Source organism: Nesoenas mayeri, assembly GCF_963082525.1.
Source record: "Nesoenas mayeri genome assembly, chromosome: 9".
Taxonomy (NCBI): domain Eukaryota; kingdom Metazoa; phylum Chordata; class Aves; order Columbiformes; family Columbidae; genus Nesoenas; species Nesoenas mayeri.
Window position 1 is genome coordinate 12,813,150 of NC_137557.1, and position 25,417 is coordinate 12,838,566.

General features: G+C 45.4%; 1 protein-coding gene across 8 annotated transcripts in view; it reads left to right on the top strand.

Moving 5' to 3' along the window:
• The window catches only part of TNIK (TRAF2 and NCK interacting kinase), a 157,861-nt gene that overhangs the window by 24,686 nt on the left and 107,758 nt on the right, over window positions 1-25,417 (top strand). For all 8 annotated transcript variants that reach the window (XM_080349962.1, XM_080349963.1, XM_080349966.1 and 5 more), the window contains exon 2: window positions 3,118-3,183. In XM_080349962.1, coding sequence (XP_080206088.1) covers window positions 3,118-3,183 — 66 coding nt within the window. The remainder of the gene's footprint in view (window positions 1-3,117; window positions 3,184-25,417) is intronic.

Below are 25,417 nucleotides of genomic sequence, written 5' to 3' on the forward strand. Positions count from 1 at the left end.
TATTTATATTTATATATTTATATTTATATATATATATATTTATATTTATATATATATATTTATATATATATATATATATTTATATTTTTATATATATATATATTTATATATTTTTTTTTAATTTTTTTTTTCCTCCTTGCCTGCCTCATCTTCTGCTGAGTATTTTCTGGAAAGGCAGTTAACAATGCATTACTCTTGAGCACAAAAGGTGGCTGTTGGGAAGGAGCGTTGTCCCTCCGACAGCCTGTGCATGGGCCGAGAAGGACAGCGTGACCGGGATGGGCATCAGCCCCTGCTCTGAGCTTGCTGCTGCAGTGTTGCCATGGCTGTGCTGGGATGGGGTGGCTTGTGCCAGCAGTCAGGGGACAAGCATCACTCAGAACTGTGCTGCGAGATGCCCGGTTACCTTGGCGATGCTTCTGGAAAAATGCAGAGAGGAAGCAGGATGGAGGGGAGACTTGCAGCAGAGGAATTGCTCGGCGAGTGGGAGCTGTGGATGGTGGTAGCGGTGGGGGAAGGCCCTCCCAGTGCCCTCCCAGTTGCCCCTGGCTAGCACAAAGCTGGTCTGGCCAAAGTGGGGTGGTGGCTATGGAGGCAGGTGTGGGTCTTGGTGGAATTTGGGTAAACCTGGTGGAACCACACTACGTCTGATGTTTGCACACGTTAGAGGAGGGAGAAGCAACCTGGGATGACGGGAGGGGGTACTCTTTGGTTTGAGGATTTGTGGAAAGAGGTTGGAAAACATATTGTGAAGAGCAGTTCTCTTTATCAGAAACGGCCAGCTGCTTCCCTGGATGTTTCTCCAAACCTCCCAATCATCTGCCCTAGGCACAGCTTTCTTTTGCCTTAATCTCCTAGTGAATATTCAAAAATAGATATATTTGTAACACTAGAAAAGCCTCTTTCAGAGTTGTTTCAGCACTGCAGAGAACAATCCTTAGGAAAGAAACTCAAAAATTAAACAGCAGCTGCTGCCATGTTTCCCCCGCACCTTTCTCACCCAGTTTGTGGAAACCCAGTGTACCCAGTTCCCTTTCACATCTGTTTTTACCATTTCCCTGCCTGGTCCCAAGGCAGTAAAACAATGGGATGTCTGCACCAAGCCAGGATGCTGCATGCTAGAAACCCGTTGTGCTGCAGCTTCACTCGTGGTGCCCAAGCATCTGACTTGGGGTATATTTGCGTCAGGGCAGATGCGTCCTCAGTGGTCTCCAAGCCTGTTCCAGCGCAGCTTCCCTGCCCTGTGCTGCAGATGGTACCTCCAAAGGTGAGCTTGGGCTCGCCAGGACTTGCCGTGACAGCCTGGAGAAGCTGTGTGTATAATGGAGAAACAGACAGAACGATAGAATTGCAGAATAGTTTTGGTTGGAATGGACCATCAGAGCTCATCTGGTCCAACCCTCCTGCCATGAGCAGAGACATCTTCAACCAGATCAGGTTGCTCATAGCCCTGTCCAGCCTGGCCTGGGATGTCTCCAGGGATGGGGTATCCACCGCCTCTCTGGGTGACTTATTCCACTGTTTAACCACCATCAGTGTAAAAAATTTCCTCCTCATGTCTGGCTTGAATCTCCCCTCCTTTAGTTTAAAACCATCACCCCTTGTCCTGTTGTAACAGGCCCTGCTAAAAAGTCTGTCCCCATCTTTTTTATCGGCCCCTTTTAAATACAGAAAAGCTGCAATGAGGTCTCCCTAGAGCCTTCTCTTCTCCAGGGTGAGCAACCCGAACTCTCTCTGCAGCATTTCTCAATGTATGGCGTGGTCAGGAGGTTGCTGTGACTCTGGCACGGAGATGTGCCGAGCCCCAGCAGGTGTGCAGCAGCGCACGTTCTGGCCTGGGTGGAAAGGTGCCTCATTCACATCAGGATTTAGATTAATTGACTTGTGGTGCTATTAATATGTTGAACCTTGCTTCTCAGCTGCTCACAAAGCCCCAGTGTTTGACTTTTGGACACAGAAGTCATCTTGAACTGATGGGGGCTTTGTAATGAATGAAACCTCTGTGTCCATAACACGGCGGTGGGTGTCCCTCTCCCATCCCCCAAGGAGTGCTGCTGGCTGATCCTCCTTTCCCTGTCAGAGCCATTCATCAACCCATCTGCGTCTTCTTGCGTCACAGCTGTCAGCCCTCTGCTCACTGGAACGCCACGTTGTTTTATACCTAAAATGACTCCAAATCCAGCAAAGAGGATGGGTGATGCTGGGGTCACCCGTGGGCTGGCCTGGGTGGTCCCAGGGTTGTCCAGACCCCAGGGTGCTGGGACAAATCTGCATCCACTGGCTTCCACGGAGATCTCGTATCGTGAATTGGAGTGATGAGTATGGGAGAAGGAGGAGGAGTGGAAAAGTATAAATAAAGTGTCTGGAAGGGGAAAACCCACCAAGAGGAGAAAATAGCAGTGCTAGTTTATTCTTTCCCCACACTCCCTCGTACCTCTCTGCTTGTACCGTTTTTTAGCTGTGCTGGTTGATGTACTCCAGCTTCTGCTTGTGTGTGTGCTTGTGTGCGACTGTCGTCCCCAACTGGACAGGCACTGGGCAGAGGAGGGTCTGGGAATGGGTTTTGGTTCTTCAGTGACATTTTCCAAATCATTGTGTCCTCATGTAGCGCTGCCCTAGATTTGCTCATCTTGGTTAACAAACCAGAATGTCAGTGGCCAAAATGCACCAAATGAAGCCAAGTAACACCAGTGCCGCTAACCTCAGGAACAGACCTGGAAAACCCTCTTTTGAACCCAGAAGTGACAGTTGGCTTGTTTTATGCTAAAGCTGATGTGTAAGAAGACCTAAGTTTTAGTAGCAAATAACTGCTATTGCATTTAAAACATACACTGAGTGTTTGAATTTCAAGCAGATGACAGTCAAACGGATCAGCGCTCAGTCATGGGCATCAGCCCAGTATCTTCCTGTCCAGATGTTGGAGGTGTGGGCAGTGCTAGGTAAAGCTGTGCTGCCAGCAATGTCACACTTTTGCTCATCCTAGCTTTTAGTGTGGAAAAGCTTAAACCACTCAAAACATTTGTCAGTGCAATGTTGATCTGCTTTTGTTGAATTTTTTTGCAGAAATCTGTAAGTATTGCTTATTAAATGTATTTTTTTTCCTTCTTTTTCTCCTAGGATCCTGCAGGAATTTTTGAACTGGTGGAGCTTGTTGGAAATGGTACCTATGGGCAGGTCTATAAGGTAAGGGCTTCACCTGAAGTGATCCTGTTTGCCTTGGCTATGTATTGAATATGGAGAATCCCAGCACATCATGTTGGCTACGTTTGGCCTGTTTCAAGCCTGACAAGAAACTTTGCTGAACTCTTGCTATTTGGTCCTGTGTGCAAGTACCGTGTAGCACACAGAACTCTGATAATAAGCAATTCGTATTAGTTCTAAAACTGTCACTAAAAAATAAATCGCCTTTTCTTTTTTTCCTCCTCTCCCTCTGGTTGCTTTTTATTGATTATATGATGAGGAGGGAGTGAAAAGTCTGCACTTTAATAGATAAATCTCGATCTCTTCTAAGAGCTGAGTTTATGGCTGCAATAGGCTGCCAAATGAGTTTGCTACAGTCTAGTGCTCTGCTCGCAAGCTGCCGTCCTGTCCATGAGCAGAAACCTGCTGCAGGAGAAAAAACACAGCGGTCAGTAACCTTGCTTTAGATTTCTGTAAACACCTGGAAGCAGCTCTTCAGATGAGAATAGTGAGAAGGCTGTGAAGAACAGAATTTTAAACCCATTAACTTCTTTACAGAAATGTTTAAAATGTCCAGCCTCTGCTGAATTACATCACCTTTTCCAAACACCTCTTAGCTCGGGGGATTTACAGAATTTGTTGTCTTGATGGGGATTTTTCTGGGTGATACTTGTGGGCTGGGCAGTGATTGAACAATTTCAAAGTCTGGGTTTATCTGTGCTTAATATATTGGTGGGGAGATGTTTCTCGACATGACTGCATGAGGAATTTGCCAAATATTTCAGGTCTCCTGGGAGATAATAGCTTCCCTGTGCCCCATTCTCCAAAAACTTCTGTATGTGTGGGCATAAGTTCTCTATGTATATGTACTTGTGTGTGTGCATGTGCACTCAGATCTTCTTTACCTGCCATGCCTATATTCTGTTTTGACTGTAGAAAATAATATCTTCATGTGCTGTTGCTTGGAAGGCATAGCTCTCGTCTGTCATGTGGTAAAACGCAGTGAGCTGCCCCGATGAACCAAAAAACAAGGGTGCTTAAAAAGCTGCCTGTCAGGAAGTATTTGTTCTGGTTTCCCCATCCTCCCACCGCTGTAGGCTAATCCCATCGGTACGAGGATGTGGGGACTGAAGTGAACCAAAGGTGAACTGGAACTTCTGGAGTTTCAAATGTGTGAATTTTTGAACAGGAATAAGAGACAAAAACAAAGAAAAAAAATAATAAAAAACAAACCACACCAAAACTGTTCTATCAAGATTATATCCCATGGACCCTTCCCCTCTGGTGTTGGTTGTTTTTCCACCATGCACTCCCCACCATGGGAGTTCCCTTCTGAACTGTTTTTCTTCTCAGCTGCTAGAATAATGGTAGAGGATGACCTAATTTTAACTGGTGCATATTTCTAACAATCAGTGGAAACTATGTGCCTTTAACGGCCTTTTGAAAGCATCATGTTTTTGTGGAGAGCAGAAAAGGGAAATCTGCTGGTGCCGGTACTGCTGATTGGGTTTCCTCTTGCTATGTTTGATTCTTTTGGTGCATCTGTGTGTTACCTCAAAGCAGAGAAAAAGCTGCTCAGAAATGTCCGAGTGTAGGCTTTCTGGAAGGTGAACACTTCTGTGTTCCCTTTTTCTCCATGGTAAAGGAAAAAAAAATCCAACTCTTAACTGTTTTTAACTTGCTGGTGTAATTGAGTTGTCCTCGGTGTGATTCATGCGGTGCAAGTGCCAGACAGGATAGTGATGGGGGAACGCTGCTGTCTAAACCAAATTAGTAAGTATTAAGGCATGAGTTCAGACTTAGACTGACTTCAGAGCTCACTTAAGCTGAAGCCTTGGAGTAGCATCCGCTCTATAAACAGAAGGAGACTTTGATATAAAGCATACATAACTGTTTATGGTGTCCCACCCTAAAACCTAGCGTGGAAATAAGATCTCTGCGATTCATTTTCTCCAGATACCACCGCTGTATTTATCTCTTGCAGCAAAACAAATGGATCAACTTTCATGACTCACAGACCTTCTGGCTCCTTCCAAAACAGCCTTAGAAGTGGTCCATACCTAGGAGCAGTGTCCTCTGTAATTAGACTCTCATTCCAGCGCCATTCCAAACCCGTCTCAGTTGGGAAGAGGCTGAAGTGGGATGCGTATTCCAGGCAGGGGAGAGCATCTTATGTCTGTGTGCTGCAAGGCTGCTGAAACAGGACTGCAGCCCTGATGTCTCCCCCAGAAAACCTAACTTACCAGCAAGTTTTAACACTGCCATATTTGTGGGGGAGACTACAGGTGCCCTGGTGGTCACCAGCTCACCTGCCCAGGACCTGGAGGGACATGTGCAAGGTGCGAACCTCCCATTGATCCCATGGGATACAGTGCATGGTTATGTTGCTTTGGTGACTGAATATCACAGCCTGACAGGCTGGGGAGCCAGAGGAATGTCTGGTAGCAGCACAGTGACAGGGGCCATCAGAGAGCTGTGGTTCATGGAGTCAACCTCAGGATCCACCGTGGTGGAAAGGTTTGGGAGCTGCTGCCACAGCATATGCCTTCTTGCTCATACGAGAAAAAAAACATACTGGACAAGTCTGGTGCACATTAACAGCTTCCAAAGGGAGGGCACTCCTCTGCTGAAGCGTGGGCTCTGGGGTGAAAAATTTCTTTACGGAAGAGGTTGTCAGGCATTGGAACAGGCTGCCCAGGGAAGTGGTTGAGTCACCATCCCTGGAAATGTTTAAAAGACACATAGATGATGTCCTTAGTGACATGGTTTAGTGCCAGCACTAGATTAATGGTTGGACTTGATGATCTTGAGGGTCTCTTCCAACCAAAATGATTCTATAATTCTGTGAAGCTTGCTGCATAAGTTGCCTTGATCCTGCTTCCTGGGTCATGATTTGAAGATCCATTTCAGGTGGTACACAGTGCTGTTGCAAATCAAAGCTTTGTTCTCTTGAGGCTTGTGCTCCAGAGGCAAAGGTACCTTTGGCACAATATCTCTGTATTTTCATGTAAAGGCCTTTCTTTGCTCAGGACTGTAGGTTAAGACATCGCTGTGGTGCTTCCCAGCTCTGGCCATGCCCCAGGGACACCTGAACGCTGCTGGAGCCCTTGGCAGTGACCTGCTCTGCTTGCTTCCCTCTAACCCCAACCACAAGCTCTTCGATTTGGATAATTGTAGAGAGAAATAACTTCCCTTGTTCGCTGCTTAACATTGTCTGTGAATAGCTTGATTTTTATTTTAATGAGGGACCGTACTGGTGATGGTTTATCTCTCTAATTGAATTGTAAGCTTTTCTTTATTTTCTAATAATCCCGCATCTAGTGTTACAGATTGTAAACTCTTTTTGATAAAAGACTGAGAGCTTGCTAGCTCCTGTGCCAGACATTGTTGCATTAGGGGATTTTTGTCCTTGGATTTCGTTTTTTGTTTTTATTTAATGTGTTTAGAGAAATGGCTAACGGGGATACAATGAGTTGGAGTTGAAGAACCAAGCCATTGCCTCAGTGTTTTTTAGCAGGTAGCTGATAGTTGAAAGCGAAACTGTAAACATAAAAATCCTTAAGACCCTTTAGAGCATTATCTAAAGCATGAGGAAATGCTGCTTTTATATTCCAGCACATTATTATTGCTGCTTATCTCTACTTTGCATTAGAGAGCAAGCAGAAAGTTCTTAAAACACAGTGTACACTGTGTATGCCCGGATAAATCATAGCATCGGGGCCACAACTGCTGGTGTGTCGAATGCCAATAAATATGTGGGCTGAAAGTAAAAGTGACACTAGGTTACTCAGAAATACTTTTCTAGCAGATCCTTATGAAGCTGGGGGAAGACATGCAGTGGGCTGCTTATTGTGCCCTGGATATGTTAAAAAAACAAAGTGATGCCTTGGTGTTTTCAGACCTTTTTTAGCTGCAGGTGTCCGCATGCTGACCTGTGCACAGCATCACCAAAGCAGGATTTTGATGTCAGCCTTTGCAATAGGTCAGTAAATAGGTCAGATGGTAACCTTTGCCTCTCTCATCTTATGTAGTTTTACAACACTGAACAGAGAAATAAATTATGTTGAGATTACATACTCACATGTTTCTTCACAACCATACCAGGAGGTCAACGGTCATTAATACCAAGTACTGATTTACTTCGTGCCCCGGGGGTGCGGCTCTCCACTTACAGCTCTAGCAAGGCTTTATTTTACAGGGTACAAGATACAGTACTCGGGGCTGACTCCCTAACTGCACAATAACTATTGATTGTTTAATTAGCTGGTAAATGCCATATAATCACTAAGCCATTATGCAGCATTATTCTGAGCTCCAATTTAGAGCATGTGAGATCTGCGAGCTGCAAGTCTCACAGCTCTGGCTCCCTGGGGAGCTCCTCCACCATCCTCACATGACGGGGCAAGCAGGAGTCATGCCCCCAGGAGCCACCTCCAGGTGCCATCAGCCACCTCCAGGCTGTCCCTGTCCCCTGCCAGTCATTTGAAGAGGACAGGATTTTTGCAGATGCTCTTTGTTGCATTGTGATGTGTGTCATCTGGGGTACAGTATTTGGGGGGAAAGGATGAAGAAATGCATCCCAGGGTCTTTTGTCAGGGTTTGTTTGTTTATTACACAGCTGGCATTTGCCCAAAGCTAGGACAGATCCACCTGGAAGCAGATCCCCAAGTCTGACCCAGTAGATTAAGATGTTGAGGTGTGTGGGTATGAGAAACTGAATAAAGCATTTGAAATCTAAGGTTGCCTGTTGTTGGAGGGCTGGGAGCAGCAGGGCTGCTGGGATGCTTTGGTCCCCTAGTCAAACTGCTGGGAATGCCCCCGGCACAAGGCTGTTCATGGTAACATTGTCCTGGAGTTTGTAGATGCTGAATGAGGGGGGATAATGCATGTCCTGCCCTCTGGGTGCTGTTTGTGTCTCCCCTGCACAGCAGCATCCTTCCTTCTGGTACCCCTGGGCATCCCACTGCTGCAGGCTGGTGGGGTAGCAGGTGAATATGCTAAGGAAACCCTTTTAAAAGATTATTGTAAACTTCTCTTGCATTTTTTTGGAGGGGGAGGTATGAGGAAAAAAAAACTAATGTGCAGTCTGTGCCATGTTTAGCCTGCCCAAGGTCTGGCTCAGCTGATCAAGTGCTGGGCCCTTGCATCAGCCCCGGTGAGAACAGAGACTCTGCAGGTTCCTGAGTCATTATTAGCAGTTCAGATAATTAGCTCGAGTCAAGAATGACAGTAATTGTTTTTAATAATCAGTTGTTTTATTTTCTCCCTTTCCAAAAGGCTGATGGTCAATAGCTTGATAATTAATCACCGTTGCTTTTAGCCCTGTGGAAGAATTTACCATGCTGCACACAATTAATAACTCCTGGGGATTGTTGCTGTAAAGAATTACTCTTAGTTTACATACACAGCTTTTATAGCTGAAGACTGACTGCTGTGCCTTGCTTGAGAGACTAGGCTGTGAACACAAGCAAACCATGCAGGTTGCTTGTGGACTGGGTTGTGCTGCTGGCCACCCCTTGTCCAAACACCCGCCTTGCGGTGGTAGGTGCTGTGTGCTGGTCCTGAGCAAGACAAAGGCTCACTTTCATGGGCCACCAAAGGAATTAGGGCAAGGAAACTGGTGAAGGGTCTAGAGAACAAGTATTTTAAGGAGCAGCTGAGGGAACTGGAGTTGTTCAGCCTGGAGAAAAGGAGGCTGAGACCTTATCACTGTCTACAGCTACCTGAAAGGAGGTTGTAGCATGGAGTGTGTTGGTCTCTTCCCCCAAGTAACAAGTGACTGGATGAAAGGAAGTGGCCTCAGGTTATGGGAGGAGTGGTTTAGATTGGATATTGGGAAAAATTCTTCACTGAAAGGGTTGTCAGGTGTTGGAACAGGCTGCCCAGGGCAGTGGTGGAGTCACCATCCCTGGAAGTGTTTAAAAGGCATGTAGACGAGGTTCTTAGGGACATGGTTTAGTGCTAGAGTTAGGTTATGGTTGGACTCAATGATCCTGAGGGTCTTTTCCAACCAAAATGATTCTGTTAATTCAGAGCTTGCAATCTTGCAATCTAAACAGCTCTAACCCTAGCCAGCCAGCTATTGTATTTGGAGGGGCGTTGTAAGCATTTCCCTTTTCCTACCATCTAGTTGTTATAAAAGGAGCTGTGGTGTTGTGACATTGCATGTGACTTGAGCCGACTTGGTTCTTCTAGTGTTGTAACCTTGGGTTTGGGTCGTTTTTGTTTCTAGCAGCTTCAGAGACTGCTTTTGCTACATGGCAGGGCAGGCTGAGTGTAGGTGCATGCACATGTACGTGTATAGCCGTCCCTTGTCATGGTCTGATGGTCACTGCAGACTGAGGCAAATGCATGAGAGATTGGTACCCTCTGATTTGGGCTTTCCTCATGATCTGGTGCTGTGCTTAGAGCCTGCTCTGTAGTTCTGGGACAGGGAAGCACCTTGTCCCTGTCCCCTTGGGGCAGCAGAACAGTTCCCCAGCGCCAAGCTGACATGCCCTATCCAGGGCTCTTCTTTCTGCTGGGATGGTTCTGGTGGTGCCTGGGACCACTCGCAGCCACATTCAGATACTGACCTTCATGGGCAGGCACCAGCCACTTGGCATCTTCAAGGTCATGTAAGGGCCATGTGAGTGTGAATGGATTTACGAGACTCACAAGCTGCTTTATAATCTGTCCGTATCCCAAGCACAGTATTAAATCTTAAGCCGTTGTTTCCTCTGGTACGGCTCCCTGTGCCGGCAGAGAGGACAGCGGTGTCACTGGGTGAGGATGCTCACCGGTGCAGGGGTCTCCGTTGTTCCCGTAGCCACCGGCTTGCGGGTGTTACTGGGCTTTTATCAGCTTTTGCTGGATCGACGGAAGGGGCTGGGCTGGCCTACTTGTTTGTGATAAGGTGTGCAAACGTTATCAGAAGGAAAACGAGCGACCTCAGTTTATCAGCATCCCTATGACATTAAAATATCTCTAAAGAGAAGGTCCTTTCCTTGCTGACTCAAGTGGGATGTGTGTGTTTCTGAAACAGGGACTTGTTTTTGCTATGCAGGCGAGGAAATCTTAACTGGAAAATGCTTAAAATGATGTTTCACTCTTTTTTTTAAAAAAAAAAAAGAGGAGGGGGGAGGAGAGAAGAAAAAGCTTTGTTACCAGAGCAACTGGTACATCTTGTGCTGCTTCATTTCTCTGAAATACAGAGAGAGCCCTCAGCCCTCCCTTCCTCCCCGCAAGAAACCAGCCTACACACACCTACACACCAATATGTCGCATTAACTTCGCTGCTTTCTGAATAATATAAGGGAAAGGTGCTTGTTACATTTCAATCCTATAGAAAGCAGGTTATAAAAGGTGATTTAAAATGTTCCTGTATTGGCTCCCTTTTAATCTCTATTCTCTTTCTCCCACTCCAGAGTTTGTGGTAGGAAGGGGCAGGGTGAAGGTCAGGAGCAGACTGATGAGTCTGTGAAGTGACATTTGTCCACTCTCCCTGGCATTGCTGGATGCTGTGCTTCTGTAAATACTGCACAGTTCTGCAGGACAAAAAATATCTACAGTGGCATAGCGGGGGGAAAAGATAGCTCTGAAGATACAAAGTGAAGCCAACCATGTGCTGCAGAGTATGAGGATAATGGTGGTGGGTCTTGCAGCACTGTTTGTGTGGGTGCCAGGCAAGGATAGGGATGGAGAGAGAGCATTTTCCTTGACTTGTGGGGTTTAGAAGATGCTCTGTGCAAGCACCTGCTCTGCAGAGAATGTGAGCAAGCACCATGTCCAGTACCGCCTTCTCCTATCCTATAGGAGTGACTGTACTGGGAACTCAGACCTATATTTTCTCAGATCTTCTGTGAGGACACTTAAAGTGGGCCAACTCACTGGTGGGCTGTACAGCCCCAGTATCCATAAGTTTCATGGTTGTGGACCAGTGCTGCTGGGTGTGTGGCCTGCTTTGTGCTAGCAGAGCTGCATCAGAACAGTCTGGGAAGGGGAGGTTGTGAACACACGTAGCATGTTTAATACCGAGGTCTGAAAAGACTCACTGCCTAGCAGTCTTCAAGCCCCCCAGGAGAAATTGGTCCATGTGAGTTCTCGGGCTGGTCTGTGCTTGTGTGGCCGCTCTTGAGGTTGCTCTGAGTCCCCTGACTTTGGTCAGGCTCTTTGGGTCTGGTCATGGTGATTTATCTGAGTATCTAGCTGCCAACTGCATTGCTGAACTGGGAGGTCTGGGGGGAGCTGTTTAGAAAATAGCTAGCATTCCAAAATCAGGGTTATAGCATGTAAAAGCATCACTCTCCTTTTCAGGAGATGCAGCTTCTTGTCCTACTGAAGTTTTGATTGCTCACGTCACTGTAATACCTTACAATAGTATGTAGTATGTTATAAGGGTGTGGTTGTGGCCAGTGAGTGATGTATGGATGCTGTAAGGCTTAACCAGATTATAAATAACATTTGCTGTTGGGATGTATTGATCTAATGGTAACCCTAGGCTGCAACTGGGACCACGCAGCTGCTGGCTCATCCCCCCACCCAAAGTAGGATGAAGAAGAAAATCAAAAGCAGAGAAAGGAAAGAAAAAAAAAAACCCAACTTGTGGGCTGAGATAAGAACAGTTAAACAGGACAGCAAAGGAAATTTAAAAAAATAGAATATACAGAACAAGTTATACACAATGTAATTGCTCACTTCCTGGGACACCAATAGCCTGTTGGTTCCCGAGCAGTGGTATTTGCCCGCTGGCCATCTCCAGTTCATATCCTGAGCATGGCGTTGTATGTTAAGGAATATTGCTTTGGCCAGTTTGGGGCAGTTGTCCTGGCTGTGCCCCTTCCCAGCTTCTTGTGCACCTCCAGCCTTCTGGCTGGAAAATCCTTGACTTGGTATAAACATTGCTTGGCAACAACCAAAACATCAGTGTATTATCTGCATTCTTTCCATAATAAATCCAAACCACAGCACTATACCTGCTTCTAAGGAAGAAAATCAAGTGTATTCCAGCCGAAACCAAGGCAGTGCCTCTGCACCAACATTTTGAAAACAAATGGTTAGGGGTGAAGCTGATTCCCAGAGGAGTGAAGTACAGCAGCGGTTAAGCCATTAGTAGGTCAGCTGAGCAAAACAACCTAAAGAAGCCCTGAAAAGTAGGTTCTGGAGCTGGGAGGTGTTTTGTTCCTCTGGCTCTGAAGGTGCTAAGAGGGCAGGAGAGGACTTTTTGGAAGGTTTAGAGAAGGGGATGGTGGGAGCAGTAGCAGGAGCCTGGTGTTGGTCCAGCCTGTGTGTTGAGGCATTCATGGATACTGGAATGTTTGTCTTCAGAGTCATTTCTTGCTTGTCATTTTTTTATATCTTTTGAAATTTTGATGCAGCTTGACTTGCGGCTGACTCTGAAGACTTGAAGGCAAGCGATGCCTACAGGGAGCTGCTTGGAGGTCTGCATCTTCTAGTTGTTAAGCTTTGAAGGCTCGCTGCAGAGAGAAGTGTGTCTCTCTTGAAATCTGTAGTTTATTCCTAGGTTTACCTGGGAAGCCCTTTATACTAATTACCTAAAGATGGAAAGTGCCAAGCAAACACAGCCTGCTTCCAAATGTTGTGGTATTTTTCCTGCTCTCGCATAAGAATGGCAGATTGGCATTTTTGTGTTCGTTTCAGTCTTCAAATTTTTTTGCATTTAGGTCTCTCAATCCTTGTGTTTGCACTGTTGTGATAGGACAAGGCGTAATGGTTTTAAACCAGAAGAGGGGAGGCTGGTAGGCTTTCTCTTGATGAGAATCTCTGCTTGAGTGTGGCAGCTGGACTTGAGGGCTGTAGGAACCTCGTGGGTTGTTGGGTTATATTGGTTGTGTGGTTGGGGGTTTTCACCAAGGACCGCAGCAGGAGCACCCTGGAATGGGAGGGCTGCTGCTCTGCCCCAATTTCTGCTGTTTTATAGGGATACTTGCAACCTGTGGCAGTGAGTTTCCAAAATGAGTAGCCTTCTGCAGGTAATTCTTGTTTTTTATTTAAATCCACTGTGAAGCTGAACCTGATGGCAACCAATACTTGAAATGACCTGGACAGGATCCAGCCCAATGTGTTTAAAAATGGGAGCTGTGGAGGAGAGTTGCATAAAGGACAAAATTGGATTTTAGATGTCCATAGTTGTTTACAAAGCTGTCCACAAGCCCAGTATAGAAGCTATACTGGCTTTGCTAGCTCTCCACAGGCACTGAAGATCAAGAGGCAAAAGCACCTTATCTGGGCAAGACCCATTAGCGCAACATACTTCTTGTGCTGGAGTTGATGTGTCACCTCTGCTGCAGAGACCGCGCCATGCACTGTGCTCCTGTCTGATCACATTTTGGTGGATGTTGCCTTAGCTTAATGTAAGTTTTTTCTTTTTCTCCTCTCTGCAGCTACTGCTGGGTGGGCATAGTTTTATTTCAATAAGTCTAGCTATTGAGTTCCAAATAAACAAATAGTGTTAGCTTGTTACAGTTCTTCTGCTACCTCGAGAAATAGTTATTAACAGGGTCAGTGTGAAAAAACTCATTTTGTTTGTTTGCATGGTATCTAAATCAAATGAGATCAGGCTTATACAGTAAAACAGTAAAAATAAATAAAAGTTTAACTCATGAGGCCTCTTGATTAGTTAAAAGGTGTCATTCATTCTTCACAGGCTGGCATTGTGTTTTCCTTGAAATAACTGTTGGTGTGTGAACTTCAAGGTGCTTCCTCCATCTGGGCAAGCAACCCTGGGGTGTCTGTAGGGATTCCTGGTGGAGGTCCCAAGATGATGGGGTGGGATGGGAACCTCTGCTGCTGAACTCTTATCCAAGCTCCTTCTCCAGAAACTCTGTTGTAAGGGTAAGTAGTGGTTGGTGTGCCAGACAGAGGGTTGGAATGGAAAGCTTGGAGCTTTTTCCAAGGCCTCTCCTTCCCCCTGTCTGTGATTTTCCTGGTGTGGTTATAACAGCCAGGGTGCTGGGCTGGCAGGGCTGTGCCTGCAGCTGGGTTGGTGACTTGTGTAGCAGTGCTAGTTTGCATTTAAAAAAAACCAAAACAGACTTATAGGTGACTTGCTGAAGAAGGATTGAACCTGGTAACCTCAATGACAAAGAAAACTAATTTAAGCAGAGTTTTCTTTTAAACTTTTTTATTTTAAACTCCAACTGATGGATCTGTCCCTGCAGAGCCAGGGCTGAGGCATGGCTGTAGAGAACAGCACTGTTCTTATCTCCGCTGTGGATTAAGCAGGTTTGCTTCATTCCAAGGAGCAGAAAGAAAAGCAAGTTCCTGCTATGGGACATTCACGGTAGCAGTCTCATTTTCATGAATTACTCAGGTCTCTACCTGCATTTTCTGACACCTATATGTCAGACCTACTGGATTTAATCCTAATATTTCACTGCTTCTGTATGACAAAGAAAAAAATCCCTAGCAGGCGTAGTGAGGAGTTGAGCCTTCAATTTGTGGTGTGGTCTTCCAAGTGCTGAGCAGCTGGTGGCATCTGTGGGAGTCAGCAGCAGTGTGGCATCCCTGGGCTCCAGCACCAGCATCTCTGAGCTCCGGCACACTGGTGGTGCCAGTGCTGAGGTCTAGCAAGTGGAAGGGATGTGCTGGGAGAGAGCATCATCTCTTCTACCAGGGTCTCTGCAGAGGTGAGATGCAGACAGGGAGACATTTCATCCTTCCAGCTTACTCTTTTTTCTTTTCCTGCTTTGTATCCTCTATTGAAAAGATGGGATGTTCCTGCTGTGGCACATCTAGCCATTCATAAGTCTTTATTCTAGTACTTTCCTTGGTGTTGCAGTTTGTCCCTGAGAAAAATCATTCATTTGGAATATAATGCCTCATTAAGTTTTTAAGTTGAACATTCTGGAGTCTCCAGCCAACCTCCACCCTCCCCACCTGGTGCATAAAAACCTCTTTAGAGTTTGCAGCTCTTATGGACAACATGAAAGGCTGGAAATACATCTTTGTTTTATGGAAACAGAAAATCACATGTAAGCAGCAATCAGGGCTTAGGGAAAACTGCAAATACCATTCATCTTGCCATTATTCTCTTTTTTTGTTAAAACAATTATGGCTATAGCCAAGGTGGGCAGTACTGCCGGTGTGCAGTGGAAATGCCTTTGCATTCCTGTGTTTCAGAGATTTTCACACTTTAATTCAGCAGGTTCAGGATCAAGGCCAAGGCTTTTCTTCTCTGCATAACTAATAGAAAGACAGCCAATTCAGCGGAATTTCTGTAAATAGCCTGTTCCAGATGAATTGTGAATTGTGTATCTGAATACCAATAAAGTTAACACAAGTGGTAGTTTGCAAAACAAAATTGAAATCTTGTGCTAGGGAAGCAGACTTCTGATACACAATGTAAAATTTCACTTTCATACTTTGCAAAAATATTGTTTGCTGTAGTCACGGAACTACCCAACATGCAGGAAACTGAAGTCTTGATCCCTGATGCTGAAGGGCAGAACCCAGTGGGTGAATCCTCCTGGTCAAAGGGAAAACACTCAGCATCTGCTTAAAATCCTGTAGCAGCCAAGCAGAGAGCTGGTCCCTCAAACATCTACCAAACACATTCCAGGTGTATTTGCAGCTTTCTGTTTGAGGAAGGGCCCTGGGGGCAGGGAGAGCTTTGCTCTGTGTCTTTGGGCTGGGTTGATCTGGATGCCTTTCCCATTCTGTTCTGCAGCAGATACAGGCTTGCTTGTGGCAAGGGATGTGGATTAGCCAAAGGGCTGATGGTAAGAGCAAAATTTTGGGCTAGCCTCCATGACAAAGACAACCCTTCCTCCAAATCTATTGCCTTTCTTCTGGAGAGTTCACAACCTATTCGGGAAGTTGCTTGAGAAGAAATAAGCGAATTACATAATTTAATAAAAGATTTGAGAGTACTAATTTAAGCACACTGACAGCATGGAGGAGCTGGGGCTGCAGAATGTGACTTGTCTTGCATGGGAGAGGTTAATCACATTGACTTCTGGGAGACAGGTCTGCTAGAAAGGTGGTTATGTTGGATGTGCTTTTCATTTCATTAACACTAGGCTGTGTATAAGAACTAATAAAAGCAGAGAAAAAAAAATTCTAGCAGAAGGGATCAATAATGTGAAAGCATTTTAATTCAAAATTAGAAAAATGAGAACAGTTATGAGCAAGGAGAGTGTATTAATAAAGGAAAATGAGTATTTGTTACTGCTGGTGTGAAATGAGATAATTTAAGAGAAATGCTCTAGTGCCTTTTGTCACAGTTAATGCCTTTTGTTAGATTTCCAAGCAAAATGGAGCCTGCGACTTTCAATTTCAGGGTTCTCAGATGAACAAAATACCGTGGGGCAGTCTGATCATCTCATACTTTACTGGAATGAGGTCATCAATAATTTTTGCCTGGGTGTGATTTACACAGTTGTCAGTGTCTGGATTGCCATAATATGTCTCTGCCTGGGAAAAATGCTGCATTCCGAGGGGAGAAAAAAAAAGAGAAGAAATAAACCACAAAACAAAGCAGGAGTTCTCTGTGTAGCTGGTTCACTGCTAATAATGGCTACAGAGAAGTGATTACTTGTGATCCATTAAAATGGAAAGGCTCAGCCTCTAAAGCTGGAGGCATGGAAGCTGTTACAAGGTCAAGCTGTGTCCTTTAAGGAGAAATAGGTGGCAAATACTGTCAGCTGCAGATAACACATCTGCAAGATCATGGAAAGTATATCTGAAATTAAGATTAAAGGTGCTTTGCACTCATACGGAGAGGGGGAAAAAGAGAAGATAGAGGCAAAATCAGAAAAAAAGGGGATTAGCTTTTGGTGAGTGATAAGTGAAAGCTCTGACCAGGGAGAGATTTAAGCAGCAAAGTGCTCAGTAAACTGGGGAATTATCAGAGGCTTCTGCAGCTGCTTCCAGTGGAATTTCAACAGCCTGAAATTCTTTGTGTTTGAACCTTTCTCTCAGCCCATGCCTATATGTGTACATGCAAATGCAAAATCTCTTCTGAGGCCCATATGTCATGCTGGGAATCTGAAAACCAGAGGCTCTGGTCATCCATGCCTGCAGAAGTCTGCTCTAATTTTAGATGCCCCGGTTTACACTGAGGCAGAAAGGGACCTGACCTTCAGCTATGTGGGCAGACCTTTTCCTTTTGCTGATGTACCCCGTGGGTCAGGGTGCTGGGAGCTTCTGAGAATGAAGTCAGTCCTCATGTCTTGGCAGATGTTTTCAAGTTTCTGCTTTGGTATCTGGGGCCAGGAAGCTTTGCTGAAGGTCCTGCAAAAGGAACTGGATCTCTTGACTGATGGATATAAGCCAAAATTAGCATTTCTTAATATATTGTAGATGGTGATGCTGCCAGTTCTGTCAGTCCCACCATGCTGAGAAACACCAGTTTGTGAAAGTAGGTTTTGGCTACAACTTCTCCAAGGAGGAGAAGGACATGACCCTTTATAAACCTGGCAGTGGCTTTGCGGGTAGGAAACTTGGATTTGTGTTCTCAACTTAAAATGATCCCAAAGGAAAATTCCTCCCCTAAAGCAGGGCAAGCACAGTGCAAGGGATCTGAAGTGCTTTTCCTCTCCCTTGGGAAAACACCACAGCCAAACAAAACCTATGGGGTTTTCATTCAGTTGGACCCTTCAATGCAAATATTCTTGCAAAAACTTCAAAAGGTTTGGGGTTTATTCTGTAGTGGAAGAATAATTTGTTTGCAAATCTCAAGCATTTTTGGGAACTGGTGGTGATGTCCTGGGTCAGGACCATATGTCTACTGCATTCCTCTGTGGCAAGATCCTTGCCGACACCTGGTTCATCAGATCCATAAATACCCAGGCGTCTGGGTGACCTTACTGGTGTCTGGGAGATGTTACTGGTGTCTGGTCCATAGCTGACCTTTCATTTTGCTAGCAGAAAATGGAGATTAACCTTGAGAACAGTGGACTAGCGTGAAGATTGCATGCCTGTGCTATAGGATAAGAATAGACACAAACTGGAAAAGGGGGAATATCATATCTGTTAAAGATGATCTATGTGCTGTTGATGTACCAGTGACTGGGCCTCATCCTGAGCTTGTGGAAGCTTCACCTGCATAAGAAAATTGTGTATGAGCTGTAACTACCTCCCAGGTATGTGTCTTCCTTGTACATACGTGTACCTTGCTTTTTGCATTTTCTCATCTGCCCAAATTAGTCTTATCAAAGGAGCATAGTGTTTAATCTGGGGCAAGCATCAGAAGAATAAGCTCCTATGATTTTCAGTAGTCTGGTACAAAATTCTTTCTGCATTTCTTGGCACTTAGTTATTAATGAGGCATTTGTTCTGTTTGCTTAGAAACCTCCCAGCAGCTAGCACATGTGCGCTATGCAAATTATTTGTGGTCTGGTTAAATACTGTTTTTCTAGGAAGGGGAATAGCTGAAATTAATAGAGGAAAAATAAGTAACATTAACCCTCTATGGGCTGTTCCTTCATTAATTATTTGGGTTATTTGGCTCTTGCAGTGGAACTGAGTATGCCATTGTTGTTAACAGTGATTTGGGATCTCGGCTTGAATAGTCACGTACCCCTGAGTGCTTATTTTGGGTGGCAGTGGTCCAGAAAACTGCCAACATCCTAATTAACACACTTTTTCAATGGACAATATTAATATTCATACGATTATACTGTAAAATGAATAATTTGAATAGACAGAATGTCTTGCACTTTCTTGATCTCTTGTGGATTAACCTACAAAAGGCCATTGCCACTCATTCTTTCAGGCCTTAATGGGTACAAAACTTCTGATAAAATGGTGTGGAGCAGAGGTACCTAGAAAACGTGTATTAAATATAACACATCTGATAGGGATGTTAATATTTTGTTAGAGCAGCAAAGGAAAATGTGAAGGGAAACATTCATAATAGATGAGCACCTCTGAATGATGGAGGAGTACGGCAGCTCTTGGGGGTGACCCGTCCCACAGCATCCATCTAACTGGTGTCAGCTCGGCAGCAGTCATGCACAAGTCCCCCAGCTGAGACGGTGCTTAGGGGAAAACAGTGCTGAAAGGGAGGTAGAGCAAATACATATTTGACTGGAAAACAAAAGACTTGAGAGGTAGATCATGTTTTATTGATGTCCGCCATCAGGGGCTACCACAAGATATACTACTGATTTTAACAAAAGGGATGGAAGTGTGGAAAATACTGTGAAAGAAGAGAGATCACCTGGAGGAAAAAGCAGAGGTGCAACTGAAGCAGAAAACACCGTATTTAGCAAATAGGTTAAGAGGTGTGAGGGTGGCAGGACATGTTTGGATAAGCACCAACTCGTTTTTTAAATATAGAGATTACTCTGTTCACATATGTGCCCTGTATTGTGCACAAACCATCCTGTAGCAGATACCCTCCACCTCTCCCAAGGTCTGACTGACCCTCAGGGAAGGAGAAGCTGGCTTCAGGGTCAGTATTGAGGAGAAAGCGGTGCTGAAAAGGAGTCTCAGCACATCTTTGGTTCAACATTCGGTATAGAGTAGGCCGTTAGTTGGAGGGAAAGAGCTTCCCAGTTGCTCCATCCTCTAAAGAGGCTTTTCTGGTGCAGACGGTGCAAAGGAATGAGGCCCTCTGGGTAGCTGCAGGTTTGGCTGTGGTCCCTGCACCACTTGATCCTACAGAGATGTTAATCTGGCTTCAGCAGCAGAGGAGAAAGCCTATTGGAGTGAGAATTGGTGCTAACAAATCACATTTTGACTGGCTCGACATAGGAACGAGATCATATTTAACAGAAATGGGGTATACTTTGAAGAATTGATAAAAGGGAGCTGAGTGAGGGGGCAGCTGTGGACACAAATTACCTGGACCAGGGCTGGTTTCTGGTGGCATCAGACACAATCTGTGTGTTTGCAGGGGCTGGTACCAGCTGTGGTCTCTTATGGAGGATGCAGACATGTCTTGGATCTCAACGGGCAGAAAGCATCTGTGAAGAGCAGTGTTTTTCTAAAGAGGAAGGTGACTGCACAGCGCTACAGGGCTCACTGTTTAAAATTGATTTTGTTCACTTTGTATGCAGATAGCTTTGACTTCTGGATGAAAGCTTAACCATGGAAACCGTAGCTGCCGCTCAGAGCAGCAAACTTCGTTCTGCAGAGCCTGGCCTGGCTCGGCTCTGCTGGTGACATCTTTGTCTCTGTGGCCTTTATGGGCTGTTGGAATGGGACAAACCTCATTTTCTGAAGGTTCGTCAGCCTCTCTACCAGCAGCTGAGATGGGTACACAAGACTGAACTACCCAGTTGACTTTAGGTGCTGCCTGCCAGCTGGTGGTAGGGCCTCAAGCATTTGTTTCTGTCTGCCTAGGCTGTGTCCATTAGATGTTCAAAGGTGGATGGCATTTGCTCTTTTGAAATAGCCTCAAATATATCTTTTAATGGTGTGTTCACAATTCAACCCTTACTTTGGGTACCACCCATGGATTGTTTCCATAAGCTGGGACATGGTGGGTCCTATGCAAACAGATGAACATGTACACACCTTTGCCCTTTGAGGCTCCAGTGCTTTTGTGCATCCAACTGCAACACTGATGGCCATGTTAGCTGTCACTCAGCTCAGCGTGTCCCAGCTGGAGCATGTCCCCAGCCTGCATCTTCATCAAATGTCATGCTGAGAAATAGTCTTGCAGCACAAAGATCTGCAGTGAGCTATGTTGTCTAGAGAACAACACTGCGAGCCTGTTCCCATCAACTTTGAGGTAGGCACATTCCCATAGGTATCAGTAGGAATGCCACAGGAGGGACACTTAGTCTTCCTGGCTTTGTGAACTTGGTTTAATATTTTTTTAAAAATTCTTTAATAAATAAGGTGAAAGAAGAAGAAAAATAATGTCTTCAGCCTGCGCCAGAGGTTACTTGAGTCCCTGCACAAAGGAACCAACTGGTGAGACTGGAGACATCTTGTTAGGTGGAAGATGATGGAAAAATTAGAGGCTTTTAGAGCCTGAGACAGTGTCATGAATCAAACACTGAAAACCTGCTTTGTTATTGCAGCTTTAAGAGAACTTCAAGGAGTTTCTGTGATTGAATGAGTGGAAAATAAAAGTCCACATCCCTCGTGCTTCTCGGCTGCGGCTGTGGGGGCTGGCTGGGGCTGGCAGCCTCCCCCATCAGCTCTCTGCAGCTCCCTCCCTTGAGCAGAAGGTATTTTGGCTAGCAGGGAAACAGCCAGTGAGTCAAAAAAGGAGGAGGGGAGGAAAAAAAAAAAGAAGCGGAATAGTAATAAAAAAATAATACTCAATGCAGTTGTGAGGGGAGGGGAGCGGGCAGCCGTGGCGCAGAGCTGTGAGTCACAGGCCGAGCGATCGCGGTACCGCAGCATCTCTGCCCGCGGCCTTGGCAGCTGCCTGGCAGCCAGGGAGGCAGCGATGCCTTTGGGCTGAGCCGCTTTCCCCATCCCCTTCATCCCTCCTCCCCTCTCGTTTCCAGCCTGGGGTCTCCTAATGGTGCCCAGGTTGGTCCGTGCCTTCGCACAGAGGTGCCCTGTGCTCTGTCTGCCGGGAGCGATGAGATCGAGGAATGGTTAATTGTGTCACCGAACTGAGATGCCACCCAGCACCGGGCACAGACACCCTCCCGTGGGGTTCCTGCACACGATGAGCTGAGCTGGGACCCCTCGCTGCTTCTCCCATCTGCCCATGCCTTTGCTGCCAGGGTTCATAGAAACACCAACATCTATTTTCCTGCTGACACTTGCTGTCCTTACACGTCCTCTTTTTGTGAAGTGCTTTCGTTTTAATTGATTATTTTTTGGAAGTTTTGGAAGAAGTCCCAAAGAAGGCCTTAAAATAGAGAAATCGTGTAGATTCAAATATTTTTGAGGAAGGCTGGGAAAGTGTTCTGCAGCCTGTTCCACGACCTTTTCATGTCTCCTAGGAGGCTGATAGCAGCTTATTTTTGAATAATCTCCCAATTGCATTCGAAGTATGAAGAATACTGATTTGTATAGCTGTGTATTTTGCTTCAAGGTGACAGAAATAAATCAAGTCTTAAATATATTGGCTCTTCGCAAGCCAGGGCTGATGCCAGGAAGGGTGTTTGTGTCCATCAGAACACTAAAGCACATGGCATGATTTTTTATTTTTATTTAATCTCCCGTATGATAAGGCTAGGGTTAGCCAGGCCAGGCCACGATTGAAGGTCAGTCTCATTTTAGCCTAAAATCTTGCATGGCATTTTATTCAGTTGAGCTTTATGGGCTTTATTGTTGCAGCCTCTAGGCTTAACCCAGAAATTGTTTTTCTCCTTTTTGCAGGTAGGACATTTTCTCCTAGGCCATTTGCTTTGGTGATGGGAGAAGGAAATTCTTTGAACCTGGAATATTCAAATGATGGTTTCCTGGTGGAAAAACTTAACTTTTTTTTTTGTTTCCAAAGTGTATGTATAATACAATACCTCTATGAGAAACAGGCACTATTTTTCAGCTGTGGTTCCCATTCTGGGGTTTTACTTTCTTTTTAATGCGTCTCTGCAGCAGGAGCTGTTGCTTTTTGTGCTAGCTCTCCTGACATGGAGACAGTTAATGAGAGATCTTCCGAGGCTCCCTTTTCTCAACTACATGCCTTTTCCTGGCCTGAGGTTAAGCGTCTCTGCTCCTGGAGGAACATGGGGGCATCCTTTGCGGGAGCAGCTAATTGCCAGCAGCTGCAGAGGTGACAGTGCCCTTCACCTGCCATCCATAGGAAAGCTGTTAGCCAGCACCGTGAGAGCACAGAAATGAACAGTTTATTTTCTAATTGCTATTATTTTGGTAGATTCTTCTGAAGGGCCTGTAACCGATCTCTGCCGTGGTGACTTTGGTGAGCAGTGGGTTGCTCCAGCCTGGGCTGCAGAGCTGTGTTGTCCCAGTATGGCGATCGCCGCCTTTGTCAAAATACTCTTTCTTGCTAATTTTGTCTTATGCCATTGGAGATACTTGAAGCTGGGACTGGGCAGCCAGGGAGTAGTGCAGTGGAGGGATCCGTGTGTTCATCCATCGTTCCCTGCCCCACGGGAACTCTGGCTGTTCCGGGCAGAGCAGGGAATAGTGATGCTATGTGCACCCTCTGGAATAGCTACACTGGTGTTGGGATTGACCTGTGAAAAGCGTCAAAACGCTTATTTTGAACAGAATCAGATATCTGCTTGCAAAGCAAAGAGCTTTTTTTTGTTAACTTGAGCTCCCATAGGTTCACAAATTTTGGGCTGTGTGGGGGTGAAGCACTTGGCTTGCTTGGTGTAGCAGCAGTAAGGAAAGGAGACCACCTCTGTGGTTATTTAATGACAACTGGCTCAATTTTGTCCATATTAGTTTCTAATACAGTTTTTTACGTGCTCATCCCAAGCGTATGAACAGCCCTCTTGAAATCAAATGGGGCTCCTTGGGTGCTGAAGGGGTTGTTGAAGTATTTTGTGCCTACAAGCCTGATCCAAGTTAACTGTGCTCCTCTTTATTTTACTGTCCCTCACACGATCAGGAGATAAAATGTTATGTTTTTCTCCCAAGAGGCTGCACAGGTATAAAAGCCAAGGACTGACATGTATAGGTGTATTATGTACCACCAAGAAGAAAGCCTCCTCCTTCGTCAGAGGTGGTGGCCAAAGAGACCCTACAAAGTGCAGGGGACAGATGATACTTGAGTCAAAATGGGAAATTAGTCTGCAGCATTTTTATGTAAGATCCAGTCCCAGTTACTGCTCTAGGACTGGTTGAGTGTGATGAAGAACTAAGAGCCAACATACTATTTCAAATTCCCTTTTTTTCTCTGTAGACAGGAAAAGAGAAGTCATTTTTAAGCTGTCAGAGCTGTGTCAATTATCAAAGAGTGAGATGGTGGGCGGATTGGAGCGCTGTGTAGAAACCCCAAGGGGTTTGCTGCTGCTAGGCTGGCCTTACAGGGGTCGCAGCCCGATGCCCTGGGGTCACATTCTGGTGTGTGAGAGCAAACAGGCACCGACGTTGTTGTTCCCTTGTCGGGCAGGCCGGGGTCAGCGTGGCTGGGCCGGCAGCTGAGTCACAGCCGCAGCGAGGGGATGCTCAGGAGCAGGGACCATCACCCGCATCCCTGGCAGAGCATCCCTGCCCAGCCCGGAGGGCTTCAGCTGGGACCCAGCGGCTATTGGAGGGTGACAGAGGGGACATTACCTCCTGCAATTAGGACTTTCTTCTTTCCCACCTTCTTTTAGTTCTGAAGCAACCTTTTCATTCGTATCTATTTTTTTTTTTCCCCTGGCTGCTGCGAGGTTTGTGCCGAGGGGACTTCTTTTTGGAGAGTGCTTCTGTCAGAAATGTGTTTTCTTATCCCTTGAAGCTGAAAGCTGTAAAGAAAAGAATGACTTTAATGAACAGACCTTGCCGATTCACCACCTTGAAGTTCTAGCTGTTCATGTGAATCAAAACCTGCTAAAAGTAGGTCATATAGTAAAAATGAATTAGGTTTACTTCATATTTTATTTACTCTGCCAGTTTTTCATTCATAGAGGCTTATAGTTAGGAATGTATCTTGTCTTTTTAATGCTAGGCTGAGGTAAAAGGGAAAACCACTGTTCTTGATTCCCACTCTCTTAGCTTGCATGTTTGAGGTAGTCAAGCGTATGATGGATGCCCTTCCACTTTTTCCTCCTTAATTATTTTTTTATTCTCCTGCACTGAAAAGCTGCTTAAGTGATGATTAAACTCTCATGGTATGTTGACAAGTGGGAATTCAGCCTGGTCCCAAAAGTTTGTGAAGCACCTAAATTCTTCTTAAAACTTCTGTGGGAGTTGATGTGGTGTTGTGGTGTCAGTGTGCAGGCAGATGCGATTATGCTGCATCTGTTGAACCAGGGAAACACACTTGGACCAAGGATGTCTGGGGTCTCCAGCCCTATTTGTCATGCTGTAATGTTGAGAAGATCCTTGGTGGCTCCAGCAGGGTGCGTTGTGGGGGACATTTGCAAGTCCAGAGGTGCCAGGTTTTTTCAGAAGGAAGGTTTTCTTGTTGCCTCTCATTTATATGATACACTTTAATCATCTGGGAAGAAGCACAAATGAAAATCAGTGTAGGTGCTTGTTTTATAGAGCTGCAGGTTGGACTTTGCTGCGTGCAAAGGAGGAAAAGGGACCCAGCTGGGCAGCCACATTTTTGAAAGTTTTATCACCAGTGCAGCAGCTTGATGCAATCCTGGGAGTTAACCAGTTTTTAATTCATATTTGGGTTGTGTTTATTATGCTATCACTGATTTAGTCCCTGTTTGTTTTGGCAGTGTAGGGCTGCGGCAGCAGCATGTTGCTTCCC